Source organism: Podarcis gaigeae, assembly GCF_964106915.1.
Source record: "Podarcis gaigeae genome assembly, chromosome: 3".
Lineage (NCBI taxonomy): Eukaryota > Metazoa > Chordata > Lepidosauria > Squamata > Lacertidae > Podarcis > Podarcis gaigeae.
In genome coordinates this window covers 97,347,648-97,375,190 of record NC_139680.1, presented here as the reverse complement: position 1 = coordinate 97,375,190, position 27,543 = coordinate 97,347,648, and the positions used below count along the sequence as shown (strand labels likewise).

Sequence of the window (27,543 nt, the reverse complement as noted above, 5' to 3'; positions counted from 1 at the left end):
GCATGCTCTTGATAAAAATGATTATTTATGCAGCTCAATAAGTGAGCATAAACATTGGAGACTTACTGCACATTGTATGCAGTATTATATATCAAATGTATGTTATATCGTATGTTTTGCAGTCTATGGTCCACCCAATGAAATGTTTTCCTGATTAGCATATATTCATTTTCCTGTGGGGAGATGGACTGCAAACAGTGAAGTCAGAAAGAAATGAAATGCAGAAAAGTACAGTTTGGTATATGTAACTTGAGAATTTCATAAACCAACAAAATAAACAAGTGTAAATCTCCAAGAACCTCTCAATCTAAATTTTAGCACTGGAGTGGAAGAAGGGCACCAGGAACAACCATTTTGTTAAAGCTATACCATGGCATGGTACTAAAGCAGAAGGTTAAAACTGTCACAACAGTTGAGATTGCAGTGAGGAAGGAAGGAAATATCCTGAACCCGTTGGCAAAGATCATTGCTGCAGACATAGCATCAACCATGAAATGTGGGAGTAAACAAAGAGGACCAGGGGATAGAAAACGATTTGTGCAAGACAAAGCCATTGGACTTTTTCGCCTCGCACAATTGAGATCGTGACGACAGACGATTTATGATCCTAACTGAAAAGAAACCTTTGGAAAAACTCAGAGGAGGGAAATGCAGTCAATGATAGACTTTAATAAACAATTTGTAATACTAGTTTGTCGTCTTCAATCTTATTTTAAAATTGCATGTCTTCTCCCTTCTCTCTCATCCCCATATCGCTAAAGACTTTGGCAATTCACATTGATAAATCTGCCTGCCTGGAAACACAAGTGAGACAGCTGGTCCAGATGGCAAATCAGCAGCAGAGTAAATTCAGCCTGAGACCACTTCTGGAGACCATTGATAATATAAAGCAAAAGGTTGCTTTCCTGGAATCATACGAGCAGCGTTTAGGTATATTGGGGATTCTTCTCTTCCTAAAGTGTTTTGGTGTTATGGGGGTGGTAAGCTAGTTTAGTTTACTTAAGATCTAAAATTCTAAAATGCCATTGAGGGGAGTTGAGGCTTTTACAAGTTCATTCATGTACTTTTCTCAGCAAACCACATGGCTACCTAGTGGCACACTGGTCTCCTGCTTTCCCTATGTGTTCTCCTTTGGTTCTAGAGAGCCAATGCTTGAATGGTTATTTTGCTGGTCTTTTTTGGGGAGGGGAGGTTAAGCATGGAAGGGGTTGTGCTCTTCCTCTTTTAAGTTTTTTTTTTTTTTACAAGAGGTTTGCATGTCAAAGAGTTTAGAATCCAAATCCATGTATCCTACTAAAAACGGACAGACCACTGACTTCAGCGTTGCCCCCAATCTGAAGAAAAAGTAGGTTGCATCACAAGGAATGGAGCTGTTAGTGCCAGACTCTGAACAGTTGCTCTGGATCAGTGATGGCCAAACTTAGCCCTCCAACTGTTTTGGGACTACAATTCCCATCATCCCTGACCACTGGTCCTGTTAGCTAGGGATGATGGGAGTTGTAGTCCCAAAACAGCTGGAGGGCCAAGTTTGGCCCTCACTGCTCTAGATAGTTAGATGTTAAATATGTAAAAATGATGCCTAATACAAACTCTGTAAGTGTCTGTATGTAACCCTCTCTTATCTCCCCACATTTCTTTCTCTTAGTTGTTCTGGAAGACTTGTCCAACCAACATGATGTCCACCTCAGTATCCACAGGGCACAACTTAACAAAAACGAAGAACGGTTTAAACTTCTAGAAGGGACAAGTTACAATGGGAAACTGATCTGGAAAATTGTCGACTACAAGATGAAGAAAAAAGAGGCTATGGAGGGACTCTGTCCCTCTGTAGTCAGCCAGCCTTTTTACACCAGCCGCTGTGGGTACAGGTTGTCTGCCAGAGCATACCTGAATGGGGATGGTTCAGGAAAGGGCACTCACGTTTCCTTGTACTTTGTAGTGATGAGAGGGGAGTTTGATTCATTGTTACCGTGGCCTTTCAAGCAAAAGGTCACACTAATGCTTCTGGACCAAAGTGGGAAGAAACATCACATAACAGAAACCTTTAAAGCCGACCCTCACAGCAGCAGCTTCAAGAGACCTGAAGGAGAGATGAATGTTGCCTCAGGGTGTCCTCGGTTTGTTGCACATACTGTGCTTGAAAATGCAAAGAATACATACATCAGAGATGATACACTCTTCCTGAAAGTAGTGGTGGATTTAACTGACCTCGAGGAATTATGAGAGAGCTTGGAAGAGAACTGTTAAAGGTGATGGCTTGGTGATTTAACTGGATTTCTTTCAGACAACAGGAAAAAGCTGCTATTCACTCTGCTGACCTACTTTTATATTCTTTTTTGATAGCTTTGACTACTTCTTTGTTACTTTTTCAACTTGCATTAAGAAAACTAGTCAAGTCTCTAATGAGGTGAATTTGAAGCATATAGCAAAACTTGGTATTTGAGAGAGTTTTTTTATGTCTGAAAAGCTCTTAACTGAGTCATTATTTATCTCAGGAGACACATTATCAGGTGATACTACAGTAGAATATTCCAAAACCCAAATGCAGGTCCATCAGTTCTTCTCACTCTGTTACAAGCATTGCTAGAGGTGCTATTCACTAGGGAATGTTTGGGGCATTTCACAAGTTTGCGGCAAACGAAAGAATTCTAATGTTAATTTGGGCTGAAGGTTAAATTGACACACTTCCCATCTACCCCACTGACAGCCTGATCCTATGTATTTTTGAATTCATTGGGGTTTGCTCTTATGTATAGAGAGGACTTAAAGGTAAAGGTACCCCTGCCCGCACGGGCCAGTCTTGTGCGCTCATCTCACTCTATAGGCCGGGAGCCAGTGCTGTCCGCAGACACTTCCAGGTCACGTGGCCAGCGTGACAAGCTGCATCTGGCGAGCCAGCGCAGCACACGGAACGCCGTTTACCTTCCCGCTGGTAAGCGGTCCCTATTTATCTACTTGCACCTGGAGGTGCTTTCAAACTGCTAGGTTGGCAGGCGCTGGGACCGAATGACGGGAGCGCACCCCGCCACAGGGATTCGAACCGCCGACCATGCAATCAGCAAGTCCTAGGAGCTGAGGTTTTACCCACAGCGCCACCTGCTTGAGAGCATTTCTTTTATATATTTTTATATATATATATATATATATACACACACACACACACACACACACACACACACACACACAAACACACGATTATGTACTGTAGAATAGGCCCTATTTCATAAAATGCATGACTGTGGCATCTTTTGAAAGCAAACCTAGTATCTAGGAAGATCCCTAGATCCTGATTTTAAAGCACTTCAGTTAGTTGAAAGTTTTCAAGTTTTCAAGTAGCAGTCCTGTGGCACTTCTAGGGTGAGTTCACATGTGTGCGCAGCACAATCAATCTGATCACCCACAGTTTGATAGCTCCTGTAATGCCCATTGTGATAGGAGTTGAATAGAAAGAACCAGTGCTTTTTTTCTTTAAAAAAAAATGTTTAGGGGTACTCTCATTTTGACTCAAGAAAATCACTATTTTATAGTTCGGATCGAAAAAAATACAATAAATGGACAAAAGTACAAAGATTCACAAAATGTTTAGGGGTATGCATCCTCTCCTGCCACCCACTTTATTAATCTGCTTACTTCAGATATCAGAATGAATAGGGTGATTGAACAGTTGCCTTTTATTTTTTTAATTGCATGGAATTTGGGTTCTCCGCATAGATGGATTACAGCAAATAACTCAGAAAAGCACTTTACAAAAGCTATCCAATTATTTCTATGTAAATATGGATGTGATGTTTTCCTGCAAAGGAGAGTCTTGATAAACACAGAGATTAATATATTGAAACCAAAAGTCCATGGTGGGTGTTTTGGGGGTGAAATCAGCAAGAATTATGAGCACTGGACTTATTTTCATACATAGGTGTGTGGCTGAAATCAGATATACTTTGACGTTGCCACAAGAATGTTGTTTTAATTCTCTTTCTGCTCCCTTCTTTCTAGTTGATGTAATTTGCCATACTAGGGTGTTGTGAGGATTTATTGCATTGATGTTGTAGTTTTTTGAGCATGAAAGGGTGGTGCTTTAATAGATATAGTGTGAGGGGGTTTGATGTTGAGTGTGTAGGTGTATTTTCAAAACAACTTTGAAAGCATGTTCATTTTTGTCTAAACTGAATTGCCATCTTACAAGCACTGAATTATTTTTACTGTTTTTAACGACAGGTTGAAATGCAAGTAAGGCTGTGAGTTTTTTCAGGGATGTGAGATCCAGCCCTGAGGCATTACCAGGCACTTTGCAATACTCTTTCCCCATCCTCTCAGAATGTGTTGCCTCTTGGCTCACTGCTTTTAATAGCATTGTCTACTATTCTTGTTTCCTTACTATGATGGGGCTTGCAGCCACAGCTGGAATAGCAGGGTGACAAAGGAAGCATTGTGGCATATACCTAGTGGGTTCCAAGTTCTGAAGGATGGAATTCTCTAGGCTGGGATTCGCAGCCATATCACTGCCTTGTGTGTTAATTTTTTTGTAAAGTTGGCCACATTTATTAAAGAGGCTGTAAAGCTAAAATTGCTTTCTTTCCTTTTTTTTTTTAGAGAAAAGAAGTTTTCTAATTCTTTTACTAATGAGAATTTGTAAGTCCTTCCCTTTTTTTAATACAGGAGGGAATTTGCTTTAAATATTCCATTTTAATACCTGGGCCCCATAAAGTTTACATTTCTGTGCCAACTTGTTGATATGTTCTTAGATATGTTTGATGTATTTATTGCTGTAGTTTTTAACCTTTTGTTATGAGTGGTTCACATTTTTCAATAAATATTAAAAAGCCAATGGTTCTTAAATGATTCTCCTGATTGCTGAATTCTTGAGCTCTCAAACAGCTTCTAAAACAATGCCTCCTTATTGCCGCCTTAATTTTTGTAGACACAGTAGAACACACAAAACTTGGGGTTGGGGGAAGAGGTTAGGTATACATAATCCTCCAGCTCCAAGAAGGAAAATTAGTCTGGAAATTGATCTAATTTGGGAGGTTATTATTGGGAAGGTAGTAAAATGTAGTAAAACTGTCTTCCCTGATCGCTCACCTGAGCTGCTATGCACTGAGCTGACTGGCTCTCTATAGAGGGGCGGGTGGGAGAGAGAATATTTTAGCTACCTTTCTACATGTGTATCTATTGTTCTGAAATAGTCCTTCCATAACAAGCCTGTCCAAAATTATTCTCAGTAAGTGAAAAGACTGCAATTCACAAGTACTGCAAAATTTTCAAGGGCAACTTTATCAAAGGAATGCAATTTACATAATTCCTGAGTTGTTACAATCAGGAAGACCTTGCCTCATTCCCATATAAGGCAATTGCAGGTATAGGACTCTTGCCTCACTCTTCCCCATTGTGCTACAGTAACAATGGCACTGGCAAAATCATCTTCATCTGTTTATCTCGGTTGGTACAGCGCGAGACTCTTAATCTCAGGGTTGTAGGTTCAAGCCTCACATAGGGCAAAAGATTCCTGCGTTGGATTAGGGGGCCCCCTCATGTTCCCTTCCAACTCTTGAGTCTATGTACCTCAGCAGCTCCTTGGCAAGGTTGCTATTCACACAGGAAAAGGGAATAGCAATCTCGTATTTGCCTTTCTCCGTACATGCCGCATAGGAGCCAGCAACCGCTGTACCACGTTGCCAGAGGGCTCTCTAACCTCTCTTCAAAACCCCTGCTTTTGGAATGATATAATAAATGTGTTAAAGGCTTTAACCTCTTTGTGCATAATGCCTATTGTTACTACCAGGTTTCCCCCCCGAATAATCAACTTTTCAATCCATTATTGTTTACAAGAATAAACAAAACTAGTTTACAAAACTGGTGGGACCTGTTGCCCACTAGTGCCACATTTATTTCAAAACAAAATAATTTGTTGTTGCTTTTCAGGGTGTAAGCTTATATCAAACCACTAGATAAACAAGCATCTTAAAGAACATTAAAATAGCGTACACACACAAGCAGCTGGAAAATGTACTAGTTTTCAAACAAATCTTTCTTAATATAGCAAACATCCTCCCTCTCCAAGATATAAAATGGGAAGTCGTATAACGGTTTGCTCAAGCCAAGCTCAGAATGTGATGTGCTTTGGAAAATTAAGAATGTTATGCTTTTAATGGAGAAATTTCTGGAACAACAATGGGATAGCAGTCTCGCCCAAGGCATGGTGGATAACAACAGCAACCAGGGGAAAGACAGACATAACATCTTACAAGTACAGGAAGAAACACCAGGGACAGAATTGCCACACACAGGAAGAACAAGGATATAGCTTAAGTTCCTCACTTGTAGTTTTATAAATCATTTAATGTGTAAACACGGACAGAAGTTATTAATATTGCAGTTGTTGTATAAGGATTATTATGACCTTAATGTAATGGAAATTAATAAGATTTTGGAACACAGAAATAAAGCAAATAATCAAGCCATCAATTCTAGCACGTGAGGGTGGGAGCACCTTATCTAAATTATATAATTTGGCATTTGAACTATTGATATTAATAGCTGTATTATAAATTGTTATTGTTATAATGAGGCTATTACTGGATTGCAATTGAAAGGTAATAAAAATTATTATATATAAAAAGAATGTTATGCTTTTATTCAGTCACAATAAAAACATGTAAAAGAGTGTGTGTGTGTGTGTGTGTGTGTGTGTGTGTGTGTGTGTGTGTGTGTGTGTGTGTGTGCGCGCGCGCGCGCCTCAATACAGATACCGACTGAGGTTAAAAAAATAAATGACAACGGTTTAAAACACACGGGCGTAGCCACCATTTATTGGCTTTAGGGTTGGGGCGGGCAGAACCGAGTTACCTGCAATACAATTGGTCAGCTGAGTATTATTTATTTACTTGATTTTGGGGGGTGGCAGCTGCCCCCCCCCCACCGCCCCCGCTTAAACAAACAAACAAAACACCCCACGGCGTCCTTTCCCCTCAGCAAGGAAATGAAAAGCAGCCACGTTGCTGCTGCTAATCAGGAGCCATTTCCCTTCGATAACGCTCAGCGTGCTTGTCGTCGCAAGCTTTGTCGTTCCCCTCCGCCAAACCACCCCTGTCAGGTGGGCCGCCTGGAGCGCTCTTACCAGGGAGTAGACCCCACAGAACACGGGGACTTATTTCTGAGTAAACGCGCGCAGCCTTAAGCCGGGCTCAGTCTCCTCCCCCCTCCCCCCTTATTTTCGCTCGCCCGGCTCCCCCTCAGCGCGGCGCCCCGAGCAGCCGGGAGCCGAGAGGGAGGCGCCGACCCCGAGCGCCTTTCGCCTCCCGCCATTTCCCGGATATCGGCGCTGGCCCTGTCCCGGCAGGCGGCGGTGCTCCGCGTTGTGGTTCCGGGTTCCCGGAGCGCCTGGGGCCACGACGGCCGCCGGTTGCTGGTCGCCTTCGCCGCCGACGCCGCCGGTAAGCGCCGTCCTGGGCAGGCCGGAAGGCCTGTTAGCTGCTGCCTCATAGACCCGGCGCGCTTTCCGGGCATAATCGGCCTCTCCCCGCTAGCCGCCCGCCCTGCGCACCGCCCGGTCCCTGAGGCGCCTCGTACGCGGCGGGGCTCTGAGAGGATTGTTGTGGTGAATAACTGCTGCTGTTACTGTCGACGGCAGGAGTCGCACCCCACGCGTGTAAACGGGCCCGAGGGGCTCCGGTTAGGGGCCGTGGGGGGTTATATTCGTATTTTGGCTTCCGCGAGGCGCCAAAAGGAGCGCTTTAATCCGGAGTAACTATCACCGCCGCCCCTAGAAGCGTGGGGTTGGTCCTCAGCGTGAGGGATTGTGAATCTTCCCTCTCGTGAAAATAACCAACCATCTTTTCCACGCATTACAAATGTGCTGCTGTGGGGGATAAACTTTCCATGCTATCTCCTGCAAACACAACTAAGGAGCCTTGTAGCGGCACCTTGAAAACCAACCAATGCATTGTTTTGTGGATTGCTACTGCGCTTATCTGGTATGACTTTGACCTGTTGCGTGGAAACCTTGATAGAAACAGCCCCTTGCTGTTTCGCTTTCTCTATACCTCTCTGCCTGTCTGATGTTGGACAGGCACACTGACATCTCCCTGCCTTGCTCGCCATAGTCAGTCCATTGCCAGGTCATGGTTACTTCTCACTTCAGAGCATTGCAAAAAACACCCACCCATACACACCAGGGGCTTTCCTCTCTGAGCCCTGGGAAAAGACCCTTGTCCCTCTGCCCCCTGGCCTAGGTTGCTGCAATGCTCTCCTCTCTGGTCTTCCATTGCCTCACCTTGGTTCCATCAACTCCATCCAGCTAAGTTCCAGAGGGGTATTTGCAAAAACAACAGAGAGTTGAGTGGCACTTTAAATTTTAACAAATGTATTAATAGTGTAAGCTTCTGTGGACTAAACCATGGGTAGGCAAACTAAGGCCCGGGGGCCAGATCTGGCCCAAAAGCCTTCTAAATCCGGCCCGCAGACGGTCTGGGAATCGGTGTGTTTTTACATGAATAGAATGTGCCCTTTTATTTAAAATGCATCTCTGGGTTATTTGTGGGGCATAGGAATTCATTCATTTCCCCCCCCAAAAAACAGGCTCGCCCCCCACAAGGTCTGAGGGACAGTAGGCCAGCCCCCTGCTGAAAAAGTTTGCTGACCCTTGGACTAGACAAACGAAATGTTGCTTGAGTGGGGTGTGTTTCTGTGTGTGTGTCCCCCACACAACAGTGAGGTGAAATTGTGAATCTGCGAAGTCAAAGGGAAATGAAATGCAGAAAGTAGGGACAGTAGCAACTACATTATTAACAATGCCCATTCCCAAAGGAGGGTTAAGGTGTCACAAAACTGTTTGTTTCTGCTGTTAAAATCATTCCTCCCTCTAATGATGTGATGCCCTGTCTGGTCCAACAGTTTCTCATCTTTACTATCAAAACCCTCCATGACTTTGCCCCTCCTTATCTCTCCATTCTTATGTCCTGAAACATCCCTGCTTTTGACCTTTGCTCCTGTAGCTCTATCACCCCCATCTGTCCAAAGGTCTTCTGCTCCCTCAGAAGACTGTCTTTCCCCATTTGGAACTACCTCATACATGACTTTTGTGATGCAGTTTTTTCTCTTTCCTCAAATCCTTCCTCAGTGCCCACTTTTCTCATAAAGCTGTTGGCACAAAACCTGGTGTAACTGCCCAAGTATGTGTAACAGTGAAGAAGGGGTGGGGGAATAACACATTCTCCATCTGTTTTTCCTGTGCTTTCACAGCTCTGCACTTCCTTTTTACCCCCTCTTGTCAGATTTTAGATTGTATGTTTCTCAGGGCAGTGACGTGGCCTCTTGTTCTCTCTCAAGCACTTTGCAAATGGATGATTGTATATAAATAACACATATAATGCTAGCTATCTGGATCTGATGAAGTGGGCTTTAGACCATGAAAACCTATTCCAGAAAGAGTAAAGTAAGTGTCCCAAAATTCCATTTTGTGTTTACTGTAACAGGTTAACACAGTTAAGCTTCTGGAACTTATTGCATGGTAGACGAATACAGACAGCCATACTACCCCAGGCGAGAGGGAGAGAGCTCATTTTGGTGGACAGTGGTACCTCGGGATGTGAATAGGATCCGTGCCAGAGCCCGTTCGCATCCTGAACGCAACGTAAGGCGCGACAGCGCGTCTGCGCATGTGCGGGTCATATTTTGCCACTTCCGCGCATGCACATGACATCATATTGAGCGTCTGCGCATGCGCAAGCGGCAAAACCCAGAAGCAACGCGCTCTGTTACTTCAGGGTTGCCACAGAGCGCAACTCGAACACGCTCAACCCGAAGCACATTCAACCCGAGGTATGACTGTACAGTGGTACCGCGGGTTAAGAATTTAATTCGTTCCGGAGGTCTGTTCTTAACCTGAAACTGTTCTTAACCTGAAGCACCACTCTATCTAATGGGGCCTCTCACTGCTGCTGCGCCGCCACTGCACGATTTCTGTTCTCATCCTGAAGCAAAATTCTTAACCCAAGGTACTATTTCTGGGTTAATGGAGACTGTAACCTGAAGCATCTGTAACCTGAAGCGTCTGTAACCCGAGGTACCACTGTAGTTTGACAATCTGTTCACGCTCCAAAAGCTTGGCCAAAGTGTGTTTGTTAGGGAGTTACATTATTTAACTTCTGCAAGTACCCTGGCTGATTAAATGTGAATAATGTAGCATTTCCAAGGCTACTCTTTTATAGAATTTCAAGACACTTTCAGCTTCTCTTGGATGAAGAGTTTTTTAGGTGACTAAATGCAACATGAAATCTTTTCGGAGAGCCCCCAGGCTTGGCTGTACAAACAAGTTGCATTGATGATGTGCCACTGGCATGAATATTTTTTCACATGTAGCCATGCAAATCATGCCTGAAGTTACCGCATAGCTGCAAAGCTGGTCCTTAAGAAATTCATTTTTGCTTATTGGCTGTTTACTTACACACATCATACTGTTGGTGTTACCACTTGTGCACAATTCTTAAACTGCAGTTTAACACTCTAAGCAGTTGAAACAGACTCTAATCTAAACCTGATATGCCCAAATCTGTTTCAACTGCTTAGATTAGATCAGATGCTTAAAATTCAGTAGTACCAAGGTCATTAGTCTTTCCTGGTAGTGGAAAAACTCCATCTCAACAGGTAGTTTCATTTTCTTTCACAGAAAATATTTTTGACAATTTTGTTTGTGTATATATAAATATATATGTTTCATAGATATGGATAACAGACATGAAGAGAAAGGTGGGGCACTGTGTGCAACATCGCAAGAGATAACAAAAGGAAGAGGTAAGTGTAATTGTTGAGTCTGTGACAGTAGCTTCAATAGAGAGCATTCTCAGGTTTCACACTCCCTGAATGTATATTGCTTGTATCAGAGCCAATTAAATGCTAACTATTGGTTTACACACCTTTTTTTATACTGCATTTGGGTGTTTTGAACCACTTTCAGATGCTTTGGCACATTTCCAGACTGCAGCAGAGTGTTTTTAAGTTCACTCAACTTGAAAGTTTTTGAAGGCATTGTGGGTTGTGTTGGAACTCGTCACACTATTTAATCAGCACTCTCTGATCACTGCAAAGTCAACTTGCTTTATCGTCAGTATGTAACATACTGTTATGTGAATTAGACTTATCTTCTCGAAGTGTTGTAGTGCAAGATTCAGCCACCTTGCTGAAGCTAAGCGTTTCTGAGTTTCGTTGGTGCCTGGATAGATAACCTGGGAATTGCTTGTGTATTGTCTTGTGTACTATTCCATGATGGAAGGAAGATGGGATTTAAATGATTCTGTATGTACGATCTAGTTGAGATTCCTGCATTGCAGGGGTTTGGCCTGAATCAAGATCCCTTGCAACTCTGCAATTATATGATCCTATGAAATGCAGTAAATAAATATATGTGTTCACTGTTTATTATTTAATTATCAATTTGATTAATCTGTGTTTTGCCTTTCAATTGTAGCTAATAAGCATAAAAAATGTACTGAAGCATTTTTTTAAATTACCATTTAAAATCAGGATTTTCTAATCTAATGTACCAAAAACCCTAAATCCTAATCAGTGCTCCGGGTTTTTATTTCTTTAAGAGAGAGAGAAGAGGAAGCGAAAACGCAGCAGAAGCAGGTCCACCTCAATTTCTTCCACTACGTCGTCTAGTTCTTCAACATCCTCATCTTCAAGTTCTTCCTCAAGGTCCTCTGCTTCACACAGCAGAAGCAGCTCAAGTAGTAGAGGTATGATTTCATCTCTGCATTGAAGTAATATGTTTAGTATATGATGGCTTCAAATACTGACAGCAAGTCAGCAAATACTGACAACTTCCCAGCCCAGACCAAGCATAGATCAATAACCTGCATTTTGTAGGAGCTTAACTGTGCAATGTCTTAATGACTTTGTTGTTGTGAGAACCTGATTTAGCATGGTGGAGATGCTTGAATGTAATAGACCTGATACTCAAGCCAGCAAGGAAAGGAGGGGGCACAACATTGAATTCCATCTATAGACTAAAACACTTCTCCTTGATCATGTAAACATTGGTGCCAAATTTGATGGTGCCATCTTTAGAGGTGTCCAAATCAGTGCAGTTTGGAACATTTTGGTCTGCAATCTTAATTCAAAATGGTGTCTTGTATATCCAAACATAAACGAAAACTAGTTCCACCTTCTCAGGAACTGTTTTGTAACACAACTCTGATTCATGTAACATCGTTCAAGCCATAATACGTGTTTGTTTGTTTTAATTTTAATTCCTAGATTCTCCCAAATCAAAATCAAAGAAAAGGAAAAAGGAAAAACAGAACAAAAAGGTAAGGCCAAGATTAACAGATGAAGCAGAGATGAAAAATCATAGTAACTGAAACCTCTTCTCTGTGCTTTGTTCAACATGTCATGTTTTTGAGCACAAAATATTTTGTAATTTTCTTCTGCGGATTCAGACAGAATATGATTTCCACCCAAATGAGAGATTATGCTACTCTGACTAACTTCCTTTTAGCAGATTACATTCCTTGCTGACATGTGACAACCTCTCATGGAGGTGTCATGTGAAGATTGCTTGTCTTTCAGCTGCTTTGGTGATGGACCTATGAACTCCATATCCATGGAAATGCATGTCTCATTGTTGGTTCAACTCACTGCGGATGTGACTTGAGTTTACAACAGTGATCCTCATATGATGGGTTGGATGCCTGTTAGCCGATAATGTGGGTGGGTCATATGGCTGCTAACAGTGGGTTCTGGAGAAAAGGTATCATTGGAAGCATGCTACTGACATTTTCATTCATAGATTGGACTTCTATTTAAGGATTGAACTAAATGAGCTCAACAGCTGATTAGCAGGTACCTGTAGAGCCGGGTTGAGGAAGGTCAGATCCATGGTTCCCTGATCCCCTGTGAGCCAAGTTGGATGGGCAGCACCTGTCAGTCTCCAGATGTCACAATGACATTGGGAGCCTGCTTTCCTTTGCCCTCATGGTTTGAAATCAGGTTGTGTATACAAAGGCGCAGCTCTCTGCAAGCACCATCAATCACCCTACAGCAGCCAGTTTGTTTTATGCTGCATTCCCATAGCAACCATTTCTTGACTGTCACCCACAGGACTTTCTCAAAATTCCAGACATGCCCACTGGCCTCAAAAGGTTGGGGAATTCTGGTTAGCAACTTATAAATATTGCCAATAAATAAATAAATAGGGAGCTTGGTCTGCTAGGTCTCTGTAGGAAGTGCATAAATTAATGTGAATCTGTATAGGTGCTCTGTGGCTACTATCAGGCATAAAGAAATGTCTGTGCATGTTTTTATCTCTTTAGAAGAGAAAAAAAGATAAGTTGAAGAAAAAGAAAGAAAAGAAGAAAAAGAAAGAAAAGTCAGGTCCTGTACAGCTTTCTAAGGTAGGTGCAAGACTGAATGCCAGGCAGTGTCTCAATTTTCCCCCACAGAACTAGACTAGCTGATAAGTGTCTTGATTAAAAGTATTTAAATGGGCAGTAGAATTACTTAGATTTTCTGTTTTGATTACCTTTCTAAAGGTTGAACTACATCTTGCTATTAGAACAAACACTGTGGCATATTTATTATACATTTTTATCTGGTCTTTCTCCAAGGAGCTCAGCGTGGCAGACAGAGTCTCCCCACCCCTGTTTAATCCTCACAACAACCCTTAAGTTAGGTTTAGGCTGACATTGTATAATTGCCCCAAGGTGAGCTTGGCTGAATAGAAATTGATACACAGGTCTCCTCAGTCCTGGTTTGGCACCATTACCACAGGTGTGATTGAGCAGAATGAACTTCAGGAGAGTGAAACTCTTTCAGTATTACTTTCACCAGATTCATAGAATCTACTGGTTTAGTCTCTGACCCTGAAGAATCCTGAGTATTTTGCTTTTAGGCTGTTTCCATTGGGTCAGATTTCCCTCCCCCCCAAACTTAAATCAGTTTAAGATTTTTGATTTCCTGTTTGTTTTGGCTTAAGAGGTCCATTCATTACATATTTGCACATGTTTCTGTTTTGCCTGTAAGCCACACATAATTCTGAAGAAGTGGGCATGTAGCTTGGAAGTACTTCTGGATCCTTTGTGATCGCTTGAGACTCAGGTGGTCTCAGGGGCATGGAGTGTCCTCCATCAGCACTGGCTGATGGCCCAGCTGCGCCCCTATCTACACAGGGATAGCCTAACTTCCGTTGCTCTGGTAACATCTAAATTAGATTACTGCAACAAGTTATATGTAGGGCCTCCTCTGAACAAAGTGAGCTGGTGCAGAATTCAGCAGCCACGTTGCTCACTAGGGCAAGGCAGTTTGAACCAAGTCCAACTGCACTGGCTGCCAGTTAGATTCTGGGCTCAATTCAAAGTGCTGGTTTTGACCTATAAAGCCTTAAATGGCTCCGGACCACAATACCTCAAAAAGCACCTCTCCCTGACCCCTGTGATCATCTTCAGAGGTCCTGTTTCATATGCCTCCTCCACGAGAGTTCCGGAGGGTGGCAACACAAGAACAGGCTTTTTCTGTGGTGGCTCCCCATTTGTGGAATGCTCTCCTCAGCAAGGCTCACCTGGTGCCTTCATTTCCTATCTTCAGGCATCAGGCAAAAACGTTTCTCTTTAGCCAGGCCTTTGGCTGATTAACATTCTAGGTCCTTCTAAATATATTTGCAGGAGGAGGGGTTATTGAGATTTTTTGTTCTTGTTTTTATTATGTAGTTTATATTCTCGTTTTGTATTTTTATGTTGTGAACTTCGGATGAAGGACGGTATACAAATTTAATAAATTAATAACAACAGCAATATAGATAATTAAAAATGGTACATATTTATTTATGTATCAAATACATTCTTTTAGTACTTGAAAGATAAAAAGAAGAATCAGAACTACAGTATGATCACAGGGAAGAAAATTAAGATGAAAGTAAAGAAGAGTAAAAAGGATAAAGAGGTAACATTTTAAACTTTTTTATTGCTTCCTAAGGGGAGGTGGTACCTGTGTTAACTGGTTTGTTTTCCCTTTGGTTGTAGCACCAGAGCTATGTAAATTCATAATCCACTTTTGGTCTACACCTTGATCTAGATCTGTATGTACTGCCAATCATTTCCGTGGGCTCTAGCACTCATCACGGTGTGCCATTGCGCCAGAAGCAGTTTATTCATGCTTGCCACATGACCCAGAAAGCTGTCTGCAGACAAACACTGGCTCCCCCTCGGCCTGAAAGTGAGATGAGCGCCGCAATCCCATAGTTGCCTTTGACTGGACGTATCTGTCCAGGGGGTCCTGTACTGCCAATGCAGATGTACACCTCCATTGCAATGCTTTTCCAAACCCTGTCAAACTGTCTGGACGTATCTTTTCATACAGATGGATATACACATCTGTGATGACCAGTTGCTACTTGAAATGGCAGCTGGATCAAAGCTGTAACTTTTCTCATAATGTTCTGCATTCCTTGAGTTTGTTTAAAAAACACCTCTTTATGTTTAAAGGCCTTCTAGTTTTTCTAGCGATTTTTCTGTTATTGAATTATTTTATTTATATCATTCCCCCTAATGATATAACGAACTCAGGTGACTGAAAGCTTAGGAGTTTGGAAGCAAAACAGAACCACCCCTTACAAAAGGCTACAAAATGAGTTTCTAATAGTTTTAACTGACTATTGAAAGCATATATAAAATAGTTTTAAATTCACTGGGTTTTTTATTTCCAGCGAGATCGAAACCGCGCTGAACTTCTTGATTTCTTGAACTCTGCTTTGTAGTGAATATGCTACTAAGCAAGGACCAGTAAGTCTGTCAACCTGCTCCTCAAAGCACCAAATGCAAGCTCAGAGTGAAGGGGTGAAAGCACTTTATGTGCGATGAGCTGAAATTCTCCTGATGTGAAGATCCTCCTGTACAACAGTAAAGAACTGATGGCAACAACTTGCCAACAAAGAGCCATATTGCCGCTCCTGGGGACCCTAAGAAAACTAGGGCGATTCCTTAAAAATGCTTGAGTGGGAGATGACATGGTTGAATTTTGACCTACTGCGCATATCCCAAACTGCATGCAGAAAACAACTTTACCACTGGCTGTCCTTTGTCATTTTTCATGTTAAAGCTGACGATTTGCAAATAAGCTCTTTCAAAAAAAGAGTACCTGTATATATAGAAATTTTTAGTATTGAAGATATTTGTTTGTAAACGACAAAAATCACCTCTTTCTAAGTAGTGTGTATTCTAGAGGAATTAATACAGTATACTTTTGAAAACATTGTTTCATTGATAGGATTTCCTTTTCCTGTTATTAACAAGCCAAACGGCAGTTTGTTAACTAGGTGCTAGGCTATTAATTAAAATATTCTGGCATAATATAACCATTATGTGAATATTCTGCAACTAGCTTGCGTCCTGGTGTAATTTATTATTTTGTATTGATCCCCACTGCTTGCTTTTTTGTATGCTTGCCATAGTTTATGTTCTAACCTACAGAGAAATATGTATGTAGGTGCACACTATGAGAATCCCACCGGGACATCAACTTCAGTAGAGTTCAGTGGTACGCCCAATAGACTTCAGTAGACAAGTGGTCATGTAAGGTAACTTCACAATGTACAGACTTCTATTTTAAAAGAAAACCAAATAAAATCTGTTTCTGAATTTGAATCACGTAGCACTTGGTGAATTATGTGCCTCACAAGCAGAGTTTTAGAGTGTCAGGATATGGAAGCTCGGAGCAGAACAAAACAGGCCAGGCTAGTGGTCACAAGGTTCCTGCCCCAAACCGCTACCTGTTCTCTGTTGAGAACATTTACTAAAGGAAATGCATGATGAAATCTTGTAGCTCATTCTTACCACTCCACATATTAGGTGCCACATGGGCTGGGGGAGAGGAGGAGAGAGAAGCATATATCATATCACACTTTTAATAAGATCAGCACTAACAGAAGGGAAAAGTGGACTCTGGACTCTCTTAGCAGCAGCATATGTAATAGTTGTTATTATTTTGCATAAATTACTAGAATACTTCTTAGTGTGGATATTCCTACCACCCAAACTAAGCAGGGAGGGATAGTTAGATCTGCTGTAATGCAGTATAGCAGTGGTTTTCAACCAGTGTGCTGTGGCACCCTGGGGTGCCTTGAATGGTGGTCAAGGGATGCTGGTTGCCAGGAGCTGAGGCGGAGCAAGCAAGCAAGCAGGCCAGGGAGCCTAGCCAGCCAGTCTAACAGCCCTTGCTGCTGGGAATGGACAGACAAGTCCCAAGCCCCTGTGGGGCAGTGTGAGGAGGCATATCTCTTTGGGGGCAGGGAGGGGCAGCTCAAAGACTAGGAGTGGCAGCAGCAGCTGCCCTGAGGACTCCCAAGGAGAGGGGAGAGGAGGCTGAGGGAATACTTCTCAAGGGAGGGTGTTCAAAAAAGGGTGAGAGGCTGCCAGCTCTGCAGGCAAGGGGTGACATAACTGGGCTCCTGATACCCACAGGGGTGCTGCAGAAAGAAAGTAGTTGGTCAAGGGAGCCATGGACTCAGAAAGTTTGAAAACCTCTGCAGTACTGTATAACATTCCACAAATTCCATTTGGTAAAATCCCTGGAACTAACAGCAGAGGGCACTCTATCCCTCTAAATTTGTGGCAGAGTGGAATTGACTAGAGAACAGGTCCTGGTGAAGAAGGAAACATTTCTAACAGATCTGTACAGAGTACGGTGCTGATAAATTCTGTTAAAATAATTTGTAAATGAAACTGGTTGTCAAAGGTGCTTTGAAAATGAGCTCATTTATGTGTTCATCCTATTTTTATAGAGCATTTAAATTAATACACATAGTGGTGGTGTTGTTTAGTCGTGTCCGACTCTTCGTGATGCCATGGACCAGAGCATGCCAGGCACGCCTGTCTTCCACTGCCTCCCGCAGTTTGGTCAAACTCATGCTGGTAGCTTCGAGAACACTGTCCAACCATCTCGTCCTCTGTCGTCTCCTTCTCCTTGTGCCCTCCATCTTTCCCAATATCAGGGTCTTTTCCAGGGAGTCTTCTCAGGAGGTGGCCAAAGTATTGGAGCCTCAGCTTCAGGATCTGTCCTTCCAGTGAGCACTCAGGGCAGATTTCCTTAAGAATGGATAGGTTTGATCTTCTTGCAGTCCATGGGACTCTCCTCCAGCACCATAATTCAACAGCATCAATTCTTCAGCGATCAGCCTTCTTTATGGTCCAGCTCTCACTTCCATACATCACTACTGGGAAAACCATAGCTTTTACTATACGGACCTTTGTTGGCAAGGTGATGTCTCTGCTTTTTAAGATGCTGTCTAGGTTTGTTATTGCTTTTCTTCCAAGAAGCAGACGTCTTTTAATTTCGTGACTGCTGTTACCATCTGTAGTGATCATGGAGCCCAAAAAAGTAAAATCTCTCACTGCCTCCATTTCTTCCCCTTCTATTTGCCAGGAGGTGATGGGCCCAGTGGTCATGATCTTCGTTTTTTTTGATGTTGAGCTTCAGACCATATTTTGTGCTCTCCTCTTTCACCCTCATTAAAAGGTTCTTTAATTCCTCCTCACTTTCTGCCATCAAGATTGTGTCATCTGCATATCTGAGGTTGTTGATATTTCTTCCAGCAATCTTCTAGTAATTCATTCAGTCCAGCCTTTCGCATGATGAATTCTGCATATAAGTTAAATAAGCAGGGAAATAATATACGGCCTTGTCGACACTCCTTTCCCAATTGTGAACCAATCAGTTGTCCCATATCCAGTTCTAACTGCAGCTTCTTGTCCCACATAGAGATTTCTCAGGAGACAGATGAGGTGATCAGGCACTCCCATTTCTTTAAGAACTTGCCATAGTTTGCTGTGGTCGACACAGTCAAATGTTTTTGTGTAGTCAATGAAGCAGAAGTAGATGTTTTTCTGGAAGTGTCTAGCTTTCCCCATAATCCAGCGCATGTTTGCAATTTGGTCTCTGGTTCCTCTGCCCCTTCAAAATCCAGCCTGCACTTCTGGGAGTTCTCGGTCCACATACTGCTTAAGCCTGCCTTGTAGAATTTTAAGCATAACCTTGCTATACACATAGTGTATAGTTGCTTAACTCTGCCTTTGTTGCTCTTTGTTGTCCTTCTCTTCCCAGCTTATTTGACCAGGTTCGGTAAAAGCAGGGCAGACTGATTTTTAGTATGACAAAATGACAGTTCAACCTCAGTGAAGTCATTTCTTTGCCTTCAAGGGGGGGGGGGTGGAAGCAGAACTCCTTTCATAGCTGTCACTTCCACTGCTACTTTGATACTGTAGCAACTGGTGTGCGGAAGCACAGCCACCCCACTGACCTGAACAGGACTGGAACTGGGCTATGGGAATGCACCTGTGAAGCCAATCTGGGATTACTGCTGAGGGTGCCCAAAATCCAAAAATCCAAGAATCAGCCAATGCCCTAAATATCCTTTCCTGGAATGTGGCTGGTTGGTCTAGATGTTTATCTCCATATACAGATATTCCATTCTATCGCCAAAACTTTAACATCATCGCCCTCAAGAGACATGGGCGGCAGAAACTCCAGTTCTGGGATTACTGCTTATCTGCCTACAGAGCTCCAGTCTTGCTGCGCCCCCCCCCCCATCCCAGATAAACTGCAGTGCTGCTGCTGTGAGGTCACTGCAGACTCACTGCTAGTGCTTTCATAATCATAAAGCCCTATCCACTTTGATGCAATGCCTCCATCTGCGTATAGAGTTTGCTGGATTAGTGTTTGGTTGCAACATATGCCATGCTCGCTAAATTCTCAGAGCTGTACACAATTATTTCTGAATTTGCACCGTTGGTGCTGGAACACCATTTGCTGTTATATTACTACTATTAAATTATATTAATATGCTATTAAGAGTTCCAGAAAGACATCTACTTCTGCTTCATTGACTATGCAAAAGCCTTTGACTGTGTCGACCACAGCAAACTATGGCAAGTTCTTAAAGAAATGGGAGTGCCTGATCACCTCATCTGTCTCCTGAGAAATCTCTGTGTGGGACAAGAAGCTACAGTTAGAATTGGATATAGAACAACTGATTGGTTCAAAATTGGGAAAGGAGTACAGCAAGGCTGTATATTGTCTCCCTGGTTATTTAACTTACATGCAGAATTCATCATGCGAAAGGCTGGACTGGATGAATCCCAAGCCGGAATTAAGATCACCGGAAGAAATATCAACAACCTCAGATATGCAGATGACACAATCTTGATGGCAGAAAGTGAGGAGGAATTAAAGAACCTTTTAATGAGGGTGAAAGAGGAGAGCAAAAATATGGTCTGAAGCTCAACATCAAAAAAACAAAGATCATGGCCACTGGTCCCATCACTTCCTGGCAAATAGAAGGGGAAGAAATGGAGGCAGTGAGAGATTTTACTTTTTTGGGCTCCATGATCACTGCAGATGCTTTTGAATTATGGTTCTGGAGGAGACTCTTGAGAGTCCCATGGACTGCAAGAAGATCAAACCTATCCATTCTTAAGGAAATCTGCCCTGAGTGCTCATTGGAAGGACAGATCCTGAAGCTGAGGCTCCAATACTTTGGCCACCTCATGAGAAGAGAAGACTCCCTTGAAGAGACCCTGATGTTGGGAAAGATTGAGGGCACAAGGAGAAGGGGACAAGAGAGGACGAGATGGTTGGACAGTGTTCTCGAAGCTACAAATTTGAGCCTGACCAAACTGTGGGAGGCGGTAGAAGATAGGAGTGCCTGGTGTGCTCTGGTCCATGGGGTCACGAAGAGTCGGACACGACTAAATGACTAAACAACAACAAGAAGTTATATTACTTAAGCTAAGCAAGCGTGGATTGTTTTCAACAACTGAGATAGAAAACGAGTAGAAGCTTCATGCAGGAATAGGATGTATATACTTGTCAGGACTGCCGCTAGGTCCCAGCTCACAGAGGACCAACGCCCAGTGGATGTTATATACAAAAGTCTTTATTAAAGTTTAATAACTCTGGCCACTGTCACTGCCTGCGCCTCCCTCGTACTCCTCCTCCTCACTCTCCATTTGCTCCCCCTCCTGTGTCTCTCCTTCTGAACCCCTGACATCCATCCCCCCCTCGAAGCCCCCCCTTCCCCCCTCCCCCTCTTCAGGTGCGGGTTCCGGGCGCTCTAGAGTTGTCGGGGTGAGTTCAGGATACAGTTCGTCCCCCGAGGCGTGCAGCCATCGTGATAAGTCCAGAAAGTCCTCCATGGGCTCGTCGACTGCGATTCCCTCCGCTTCCATCTCCTGGGCGGTGTGTTCGAAATCTGAGGCCGCCCCCACATCACTCACGACCTCTCCTCCCCCTGTCGCCTGAGGTGACACCACTTCCCAGGGTCCCTCCGGCATGTCTCTGCGCCATCCCACTTCGGGTTGGTCCTCCCACCAATAAGATCCCCCCGTGCCAAAACCTGAGAGCGAGCCCTCTGGGGAGCTGCCTCCCGGAGCCGAGTCCTCCGCTGACGAGAAACCCCGGAAAGTGCTGGCCGAGAGTGTGGGTGTGAACAGACAATCATCGAAAAAGCCCGCCGGCATAGGCTTGTGCGGGAAAAGTGTATGGAATTCTTCCTTGAGCAACTGCTCCTCCAATGCGTAATCCGGCACCCACCTGTTGGCGCTGGCCGGGGTGTCCTCTGTGGCGAGAAGATATTCATTCCCGTCCTCCCCCCACCTTGAGTCCAAAATCTCTGTGGCTTCGTTGAGTGGCCCCCTTCTCGGCGACCCCCCCTTTTTGGGCGCTTCCCTGAGCGGGTCTGGCGCTGTCCCTGGTGCCTGAAACCTGTGGGGCTCTTTGTAGGGTGTGAGCACTGATCTATGAAAGACCGGGTGCATTCTGGACCCCTCCGGGAGTGTTAACCGGAAGGCCACTGGGTTGATCTGCGCCTCTACTTGGTAAGGCCCTAGCTGCTTGTGCCCGAGCTTCTTCTTGGCCAACGATCTGGCCGGAACTGCCTGGGCTGCTAACCAGACCCAGTCTCCTACCCGGATGTCTTCCCCAACCCTCCTGTGTCGGTCTGCCTGCACTTTGTAAACCTGTTTCGCCATCTCTAACTGCCTCCTGAGCTGCTCGTGGATCTCCTGCAACTCCGCTGCCACGGCCTCTGCTCCCTGCGGCTCCCCCTCCCTCACTTTCTCTAAACCCGGGAAGGTTCTGGGATGCCGCCCATTGTTGGCGAAAAACGGTGTCACCCCCGTGGACACGTGTTTCGTGTTGTTGTAGGCAAACTCGGCTAGCGGTAGGTAGTCCACCCAGGTCGAGGGCTGCTGGTTCGCGTAGCATCTCAGGTACTGCTGCATGATGGCGTTGACTCTCTCCGCCTGTCCGTTAGTCTGCGGGTGTCGCGCCGACGCCAGGCTGACCTTGACGTTCAGGAACTGGCGCCCCCTGTCAGACAGGATGGACCGTGGTAGGCCGTGCACCTTGAACACGTGGTCTATAAACAGCTTGGCGGTCTGCTCGGCTGTGGCCACCTTCGCGCAAGGAATGAAGTGGGCCATCTTGGTGAACAAGTCTACTACCACGAGTCTTGCCTCTCGAGCTGGGCAGATCCGTGACAAAGTCCAGGGCCACCCTCTCCCACGGTTCGAACGGTGTCTGTAGTGGTTCCAACAGGCCCGCCGGCGGCTGGTGTACTGGTTTGGCCCTTTGGCAGGTGTCGCACCTCTTGACGTATTCCGCGACATCCCCCCTCATCTTGGGCCACCAAAAGTCTCTGGCTACTAGGTCCACCGTCTTCTCCTTGCCGAAGTGTCCCGCGCTGGGCACGTCGTGCAGCTGTTGCAGGACCCTCGCGCGGAGGTTGTCTCCCGGCACGTAGAGGGCTCCTTTGCGGATGAGCAGACCGTCGCGTATTTGGAAGTCGTCGTCCCTCGCCGTGCCGCTACGCACCTCCTCCATCTTGGCTCGCGCGAAGGAGTCCGTCTGCAGCGCGCGACGCACCGCGTCCAGGTCCACCGTGGCTGACGCGCATGCCCACGCCTTTGGTGCGAAAATATGCTTGGCCGCCGGCGCCTCTTCTTCGAGATACTGCGGTTTCCTGGACAGCGCGTCCGCCATGATGTTGTTGTTTCCAGGGATGTATTCTATTCTGAAGTCGAAATCTGCAAAGAACTCCGCCCAGCGGATGTGTCTCTGGTTCAGGAACCTCGCCGTGCGCCAGTACTCCAAGTTCTTATGGTCCGTACGGACCTGCACCGTGTGTTTGGCCCCGACGAGGAAATGCCGCCACGCCTTGAAGGCTGCATGTATGGCCAGTAACTCCCTGTCCCAGATGGTGTAGTTCTGCTCCGACTTGCTGAGTTTCCTGGAGTAGAAAGCGCACGGCCTCCAGTCCCCCTGGTGGTCTTGCTGCAACAGGACGGCCCCCACGGCCCTGTCTGACGCGTCCGTCTCCACTCTCATGGGCCTGCTGGGGTTCACGTGTAGCAGGTGTTCCTCGGACGCGAAGAGGTGCTTGAGCTTCCGATAGGACTGCTCTGCCTGCTCCGTCCAGATGAACTTCTTCTTCTTGGAACTGAGGGTGTCAGTGATGGCCGCTATCTGCATGGCGAAACCTTTGATGAACTTGCGATAAAAGTTGGCAAAGCCGACAAACCTCTGGACTTCCTTTCGATTGCGTGGGCTCTTCCAGTCCAGCACTGCCCGTACCTTGGTACTGTCCATGGCGAGTCCCTTGTCGGACAGTTTGTAGCCCAGGAAGTCCACCTCCGTCTTGTCGAACTGGCACTTCTCCAGCTTGGCGTAAAGCCGGTGCTCCCGCAGCCGCTGCAGTACTTCCCTGACATCTCTCTCGTGAGCCTCCGGCGACTCTGAGAAGATGAGGATGTCGTCCAGGAAGCAGACGCACTTCTTGTAGAGAAGACCCGCCAAGACATGATGCATGAATGCTTGAAAACAGTGGGAGCCATTTTGTAATCCAAAAGGCATAACTCTATATTCATAGGTGCCCAGCGGCGTAAACATGGCCGTCTTCCACTCGTCACCCTCCCTCACTCGTATGAGATTGTACGCTCCGCGTAGATCCAACTTGGTAAAGATGCGCCCCTTCCGCACCGTCGCCAGCAGGTCATCGATCTTGGGCATGGGGAAGGCTGAGGGCTTGGTTTTCGCATTTAAGACGCGGTAATCAACTACAAGCCTCTTTTGGGGCGTGTCCCGCTTCTTTACAAAGAATACAGGGCTGCCCCCCACCGCCTTGGACTCTCGGATGAATCCCCGCTTCAAGTTGTGATCTATGAACTCCCTGAGCTCCTGCAATTCATCCTCAGACATGGAATACAGCTTCCCCGTCGGGAGCGTCGCCCCCGGCAGGAGGTCAATCTTGCAGTCGTAGGGTCTGTGGGGAGGCAGCTTGTCCGCTTCTTTCTCGCAGAAGACCTCCAAAAACTCTTTGTACTTGTTAGGTACCGCTTGCAACATGCCCAAGTTCAGCTGTGGTCCATCCTCATGCCCCTCATCGTCCAAGTCAGCCAGGATGCAGTGTTCTGCGCAGTAGGAGGAGCCGAAGGTCAGTTGCCGCTGGTACCAAGCTAATGCCGGGCTGTGCCTATCCAGCCAACTCATGCCCAACACAATGGGTGTGTCTGACAGGCGGGTGACGTTGAAGCTGATGACTTCGCGGTGATTACCAATGCGCATCACCATTGGCGGCGTCTGCTGCAGCACTTGCCCTCCCAGTAGCTCCCTGCCGTCCACCGTGACGACGTTCAGAGGTACCGTCGCTGGCAGAAGGGCTATGCCATGTTGCTGGATGAAGTCCATGCCTATAAAATCTGCATTGCTCCCAGAGTCAATCGTAATGGGGATTTCCACAGTGAGCCCATTGGGAAGTTGAAGGGATGCGGTGAGCTGCACTACTGGTTTGGGTGGGAGGGGGTCTGTGGGCTGTAACATTACTGGGGATTGCTTCACTGACTTGTCTGGCTGGCCCCCAGTGACTCCATTTCCAGCCAGACAGTGGAGTTTTCCTGCTGTGATTCACTCTGCTGAACTGCTTCTGTTACTGTCGCTGCGGCTGCAGTGTGCTTGTGAAACCGCTGGGGACACTCTTTCGCCATGTGCTGAGCACTGTCGCAGATGTAGCACTTCCTGGTCCCTCTAGGAGGCTTCATTTTGACTGCTCCCGGCGTTAGGGCTCCGGCTGTGGACTGAGCCTTAGCACCACCTATCTCCATCAGCTCCTCTCCTCCTCCCAGCGGAGGCATGGATCGAGTGCGCGCCGCTTCCTTGGGAAAGGGGGGTGGTGCTTTCGTTGGCGTGCGGCCCCAATGCACTTCCTCTTTGTCCCAAGAGCGTCCTTCCAGCCTAACCCCAATGGTGAGTGCCCTCTCCACAATGTCCTTGGTGGTTTGGGGTCTCTCCCCGCTTGCAATTTCGTCTTTCACAGCTCCGTTCAGCCCCTCCCAGAACAGATCTCTGACGGCAGGCGATTCTCTCTCCCACCCCAATGCGTTCACCAATGCGAAAAAACGTGAATGATATTGCCTTACAGTGGCTCTACCTTGTCTTAGTCCGTGAATCTGTTTCCTAGCGATATCCACATCAATCTCAGACAAAAAACACGCATCTTGGAGGGCTGGATCCTTATCTCTCCAGAGATTGCGCAGCCACGTTTTCGCCTCTCCCCGTAAATGCGAAACAATAAATCCCACTCTTTCTTCCTCATTTTTAAAGTCCTTGTCAAGCAGCTGCAGTGCATATAGTACATCTGCTCTGAAGTTAGGATACTCCTGCAGGTCCCCATTGAAGTGAGACACAAGGCTCCCTCCTCTGTTCCCCAGCCCAATCCCTTCTGGTCTGGTGGCCGGTAGCCTCTGTGTAGTTAGCACTTCTAACCTGGTTCGCAGATCCTGGCAGGTAACAGCTGCTTCCTGCTCCTTCTTTCTGGACGCCGCAATTTCTGCAGTCAGCTGCGTCACTGCGTTTTGCAGACTCGCTATCTTCTCTTCGGTAGTCATTTCCCTGGTTTTCGTGAGCTCGCGAAGCACCAATCTTCACCCCTCGCTGCTTTCCCACACTCCACGAGGTTTTAAAATTGGTGGAAAATGGTGAGAGGGGACTTACTGTCAGGACTGCCGCTAGGTCCCAGCTCACAGAGGACCAACGCCCAGTGGATGTTATATACAAAAGTCTTTATTAAAGTTTAGTTTCCATTTCCAAGCTCTGGGCGCGCAGACCCACGTCTCGACGCTAGACCGGCTAAGTCCCCTCTGACTCACTGCTCCACCCACACCAGTTTAAGATTCTAGCCCGGCTCCACCTCCTACGCTGCTCTTTCCTTCGCTGGGTCTTTCTGCCCTCTGGGGTTCCCTCCTTCCTGGACTCCTCTGACGCTGAGCCTCCTGAGTCTTGCCCCTCCCTCCGGCGGGCTTTAGGACCTGGCTCCCTTTCTGGGCTCCCTGCTGTGCCGCGCTCCTGTACATTTGAACTTGGCGCGCGCGCCCAGCCGGTGACTTTCCTTCTGACCGTTTCCCCGCTTCCTGATGTGGGCGTTGCCAAACCTGACTCCTCTCCTCCCTCTGGTGGTGAGGACACTGGTCCCGACTCCTGGGACTCCCCCTCCCCACTGCGCTCTGGTGGAGAAGCTGGTCCTGATTTCCAACTGCAGCTCAGGGACTCCCCGCTAGCCCCTTCCTCCTGGGGCTTCCCCCCTGGAGCCCCCTTCGCTCTGGCCACCGGCGCTCCCTTCTGTGAGTCCTCCGATTCGCTAGAGAGGCTTGTGGAATAACTCTGGCCACTGTCACTGCCTGCGCCTCCCTCGTACTCCTCCTCCTCACTCTCCATTTGCTCCCCCTCCTGTGTCTCTCCTTCTGAACCCCTGACAATACTTTTTTAAATGATGGTTCCTTGCATGTGGATTTACTTAACCCATGTATGAGGACTAGATTTTGCAAGAAAGTACTGATCAAAACACGGAAACAAAATAGCAATGATGTTCTTTTGTGTTAAAATAACAGTAATTCTTGAAGTCAGCAAGACTTACCTTTGCAGAAGCAATGCTGGTTCTTTTTCAGTTACACTTGCTGCTTCTGTATGTTTTCATATCTAATATTTTTAACGTAATGATTTCCATATAACTTTCAATGCTGCTCTTTACCAATCTGGGCTTGTGGTTTCCTAAACCTTCCTCCCACTGTCTTTAATAGTATTGCATTTGCTGGCTTAATTTACACATCAAGGTGTGCCCACCAATGGCTTCCTGAGATTGTGCAAACATTGGCTAGAGGTCATGGTTGAGAGAGCTTAACCACATTCCTGGGTTTCGTGCTAAGCCAAACCTTACATTCACTGCTCAGCTGACCTAAAAGAACCAGCAAGGAGTAAATCTCTTCCCCAGGAGCCAGCGCATTTGTGTGTTCACAGTAAGTCATGGTTTGGCTTAGCATTATGTGCAAGCACAGCCCTAACTTTACCATTTGTTAGATCTTTCAGTCAACAGTTTTACATTTTCATTCTGTACACCACTACCCTCTGCACGTTCACTCAGAAATAACTCCCACTGACCCTTTCCACACTTAATACTAACACAAACCATGATTTAGTGTAAACAAGTAGATTGTGCCTGCTTTGCCCCCTCAT

General features: G+C 45.8%; 2 protein-coding genes across 8 annotated transcripts in view; both read left to right on the top strand.

Moving 5' to 3' along the window:
- The window catches only part of TRAF5 (TNF receptor associated factor 5), a 28,760-nt gene extending 23,924 nt beyond the window's left edge, over positions 1-4,836 (top strand). For all 3 annotated transcript variants that reach the window (XM_083733444.1, XM_083733445.1, XM_083733443.1), the window contains exons 10-11: positions 762-930; positions 1,646-4,836. In XM_083733444.1, coding sequence (XP_083589570.1) covers positions 762-930; positions 1,646-2,223 — 747 coding nt within the window. In that variant the 3' untranslated portion in view covers positions 2,224-4,836. The remainder of the gene's footprint in view (positions 1-761; positions 931-1,645) is intronic.
- Positions 4,837-6,835: 1,999 nt separating this feature from the next.
- On the top strand, positions 6,836-16,631 carry LOC310842029 (uncharacterized protein). 5 transcript variants are annotated; one of them, XM_083733886.1, is made up of 7 exons: positions 6,836-6,857; positions 10,717-10,788; positions 11,586-11,732; positions 12,253-12,305; positions 13,308-13,388; positions 14,839-14,931; positions 15,695-16,631. In XM_083733886.1, the coding sequence occupies exons 2-7, from the start codon at positions 10,719-10,721 to the stop codon at positions 15,743-15,745; spliced, it is 495 nt and encodes a 164-aa protein (XP_083590012.1). In that variant the 5' UTR covers positions 6,836-6,857; positions 10,717-10,718; the 3' UTR covers positions 15,746-16,631. The 5 variants fall into 5 exon arrangements, with proteins under 5 accessions (XP_083590012.1, XP_083590008.1, XP_083590010.1 ...); XM_083733882.1 differs by lacking the exon at positions 6,836-6,857 and adding an exon at positions 6,915-7,430; XM_083733884.1 differs by lacking the exon at positions 6,836-6,857 and adding an exon at positions 7,438-7,970.
- The last annotated feature ends 10,912 nt before the right edge of the window (positions 16,632-27,543 follow it).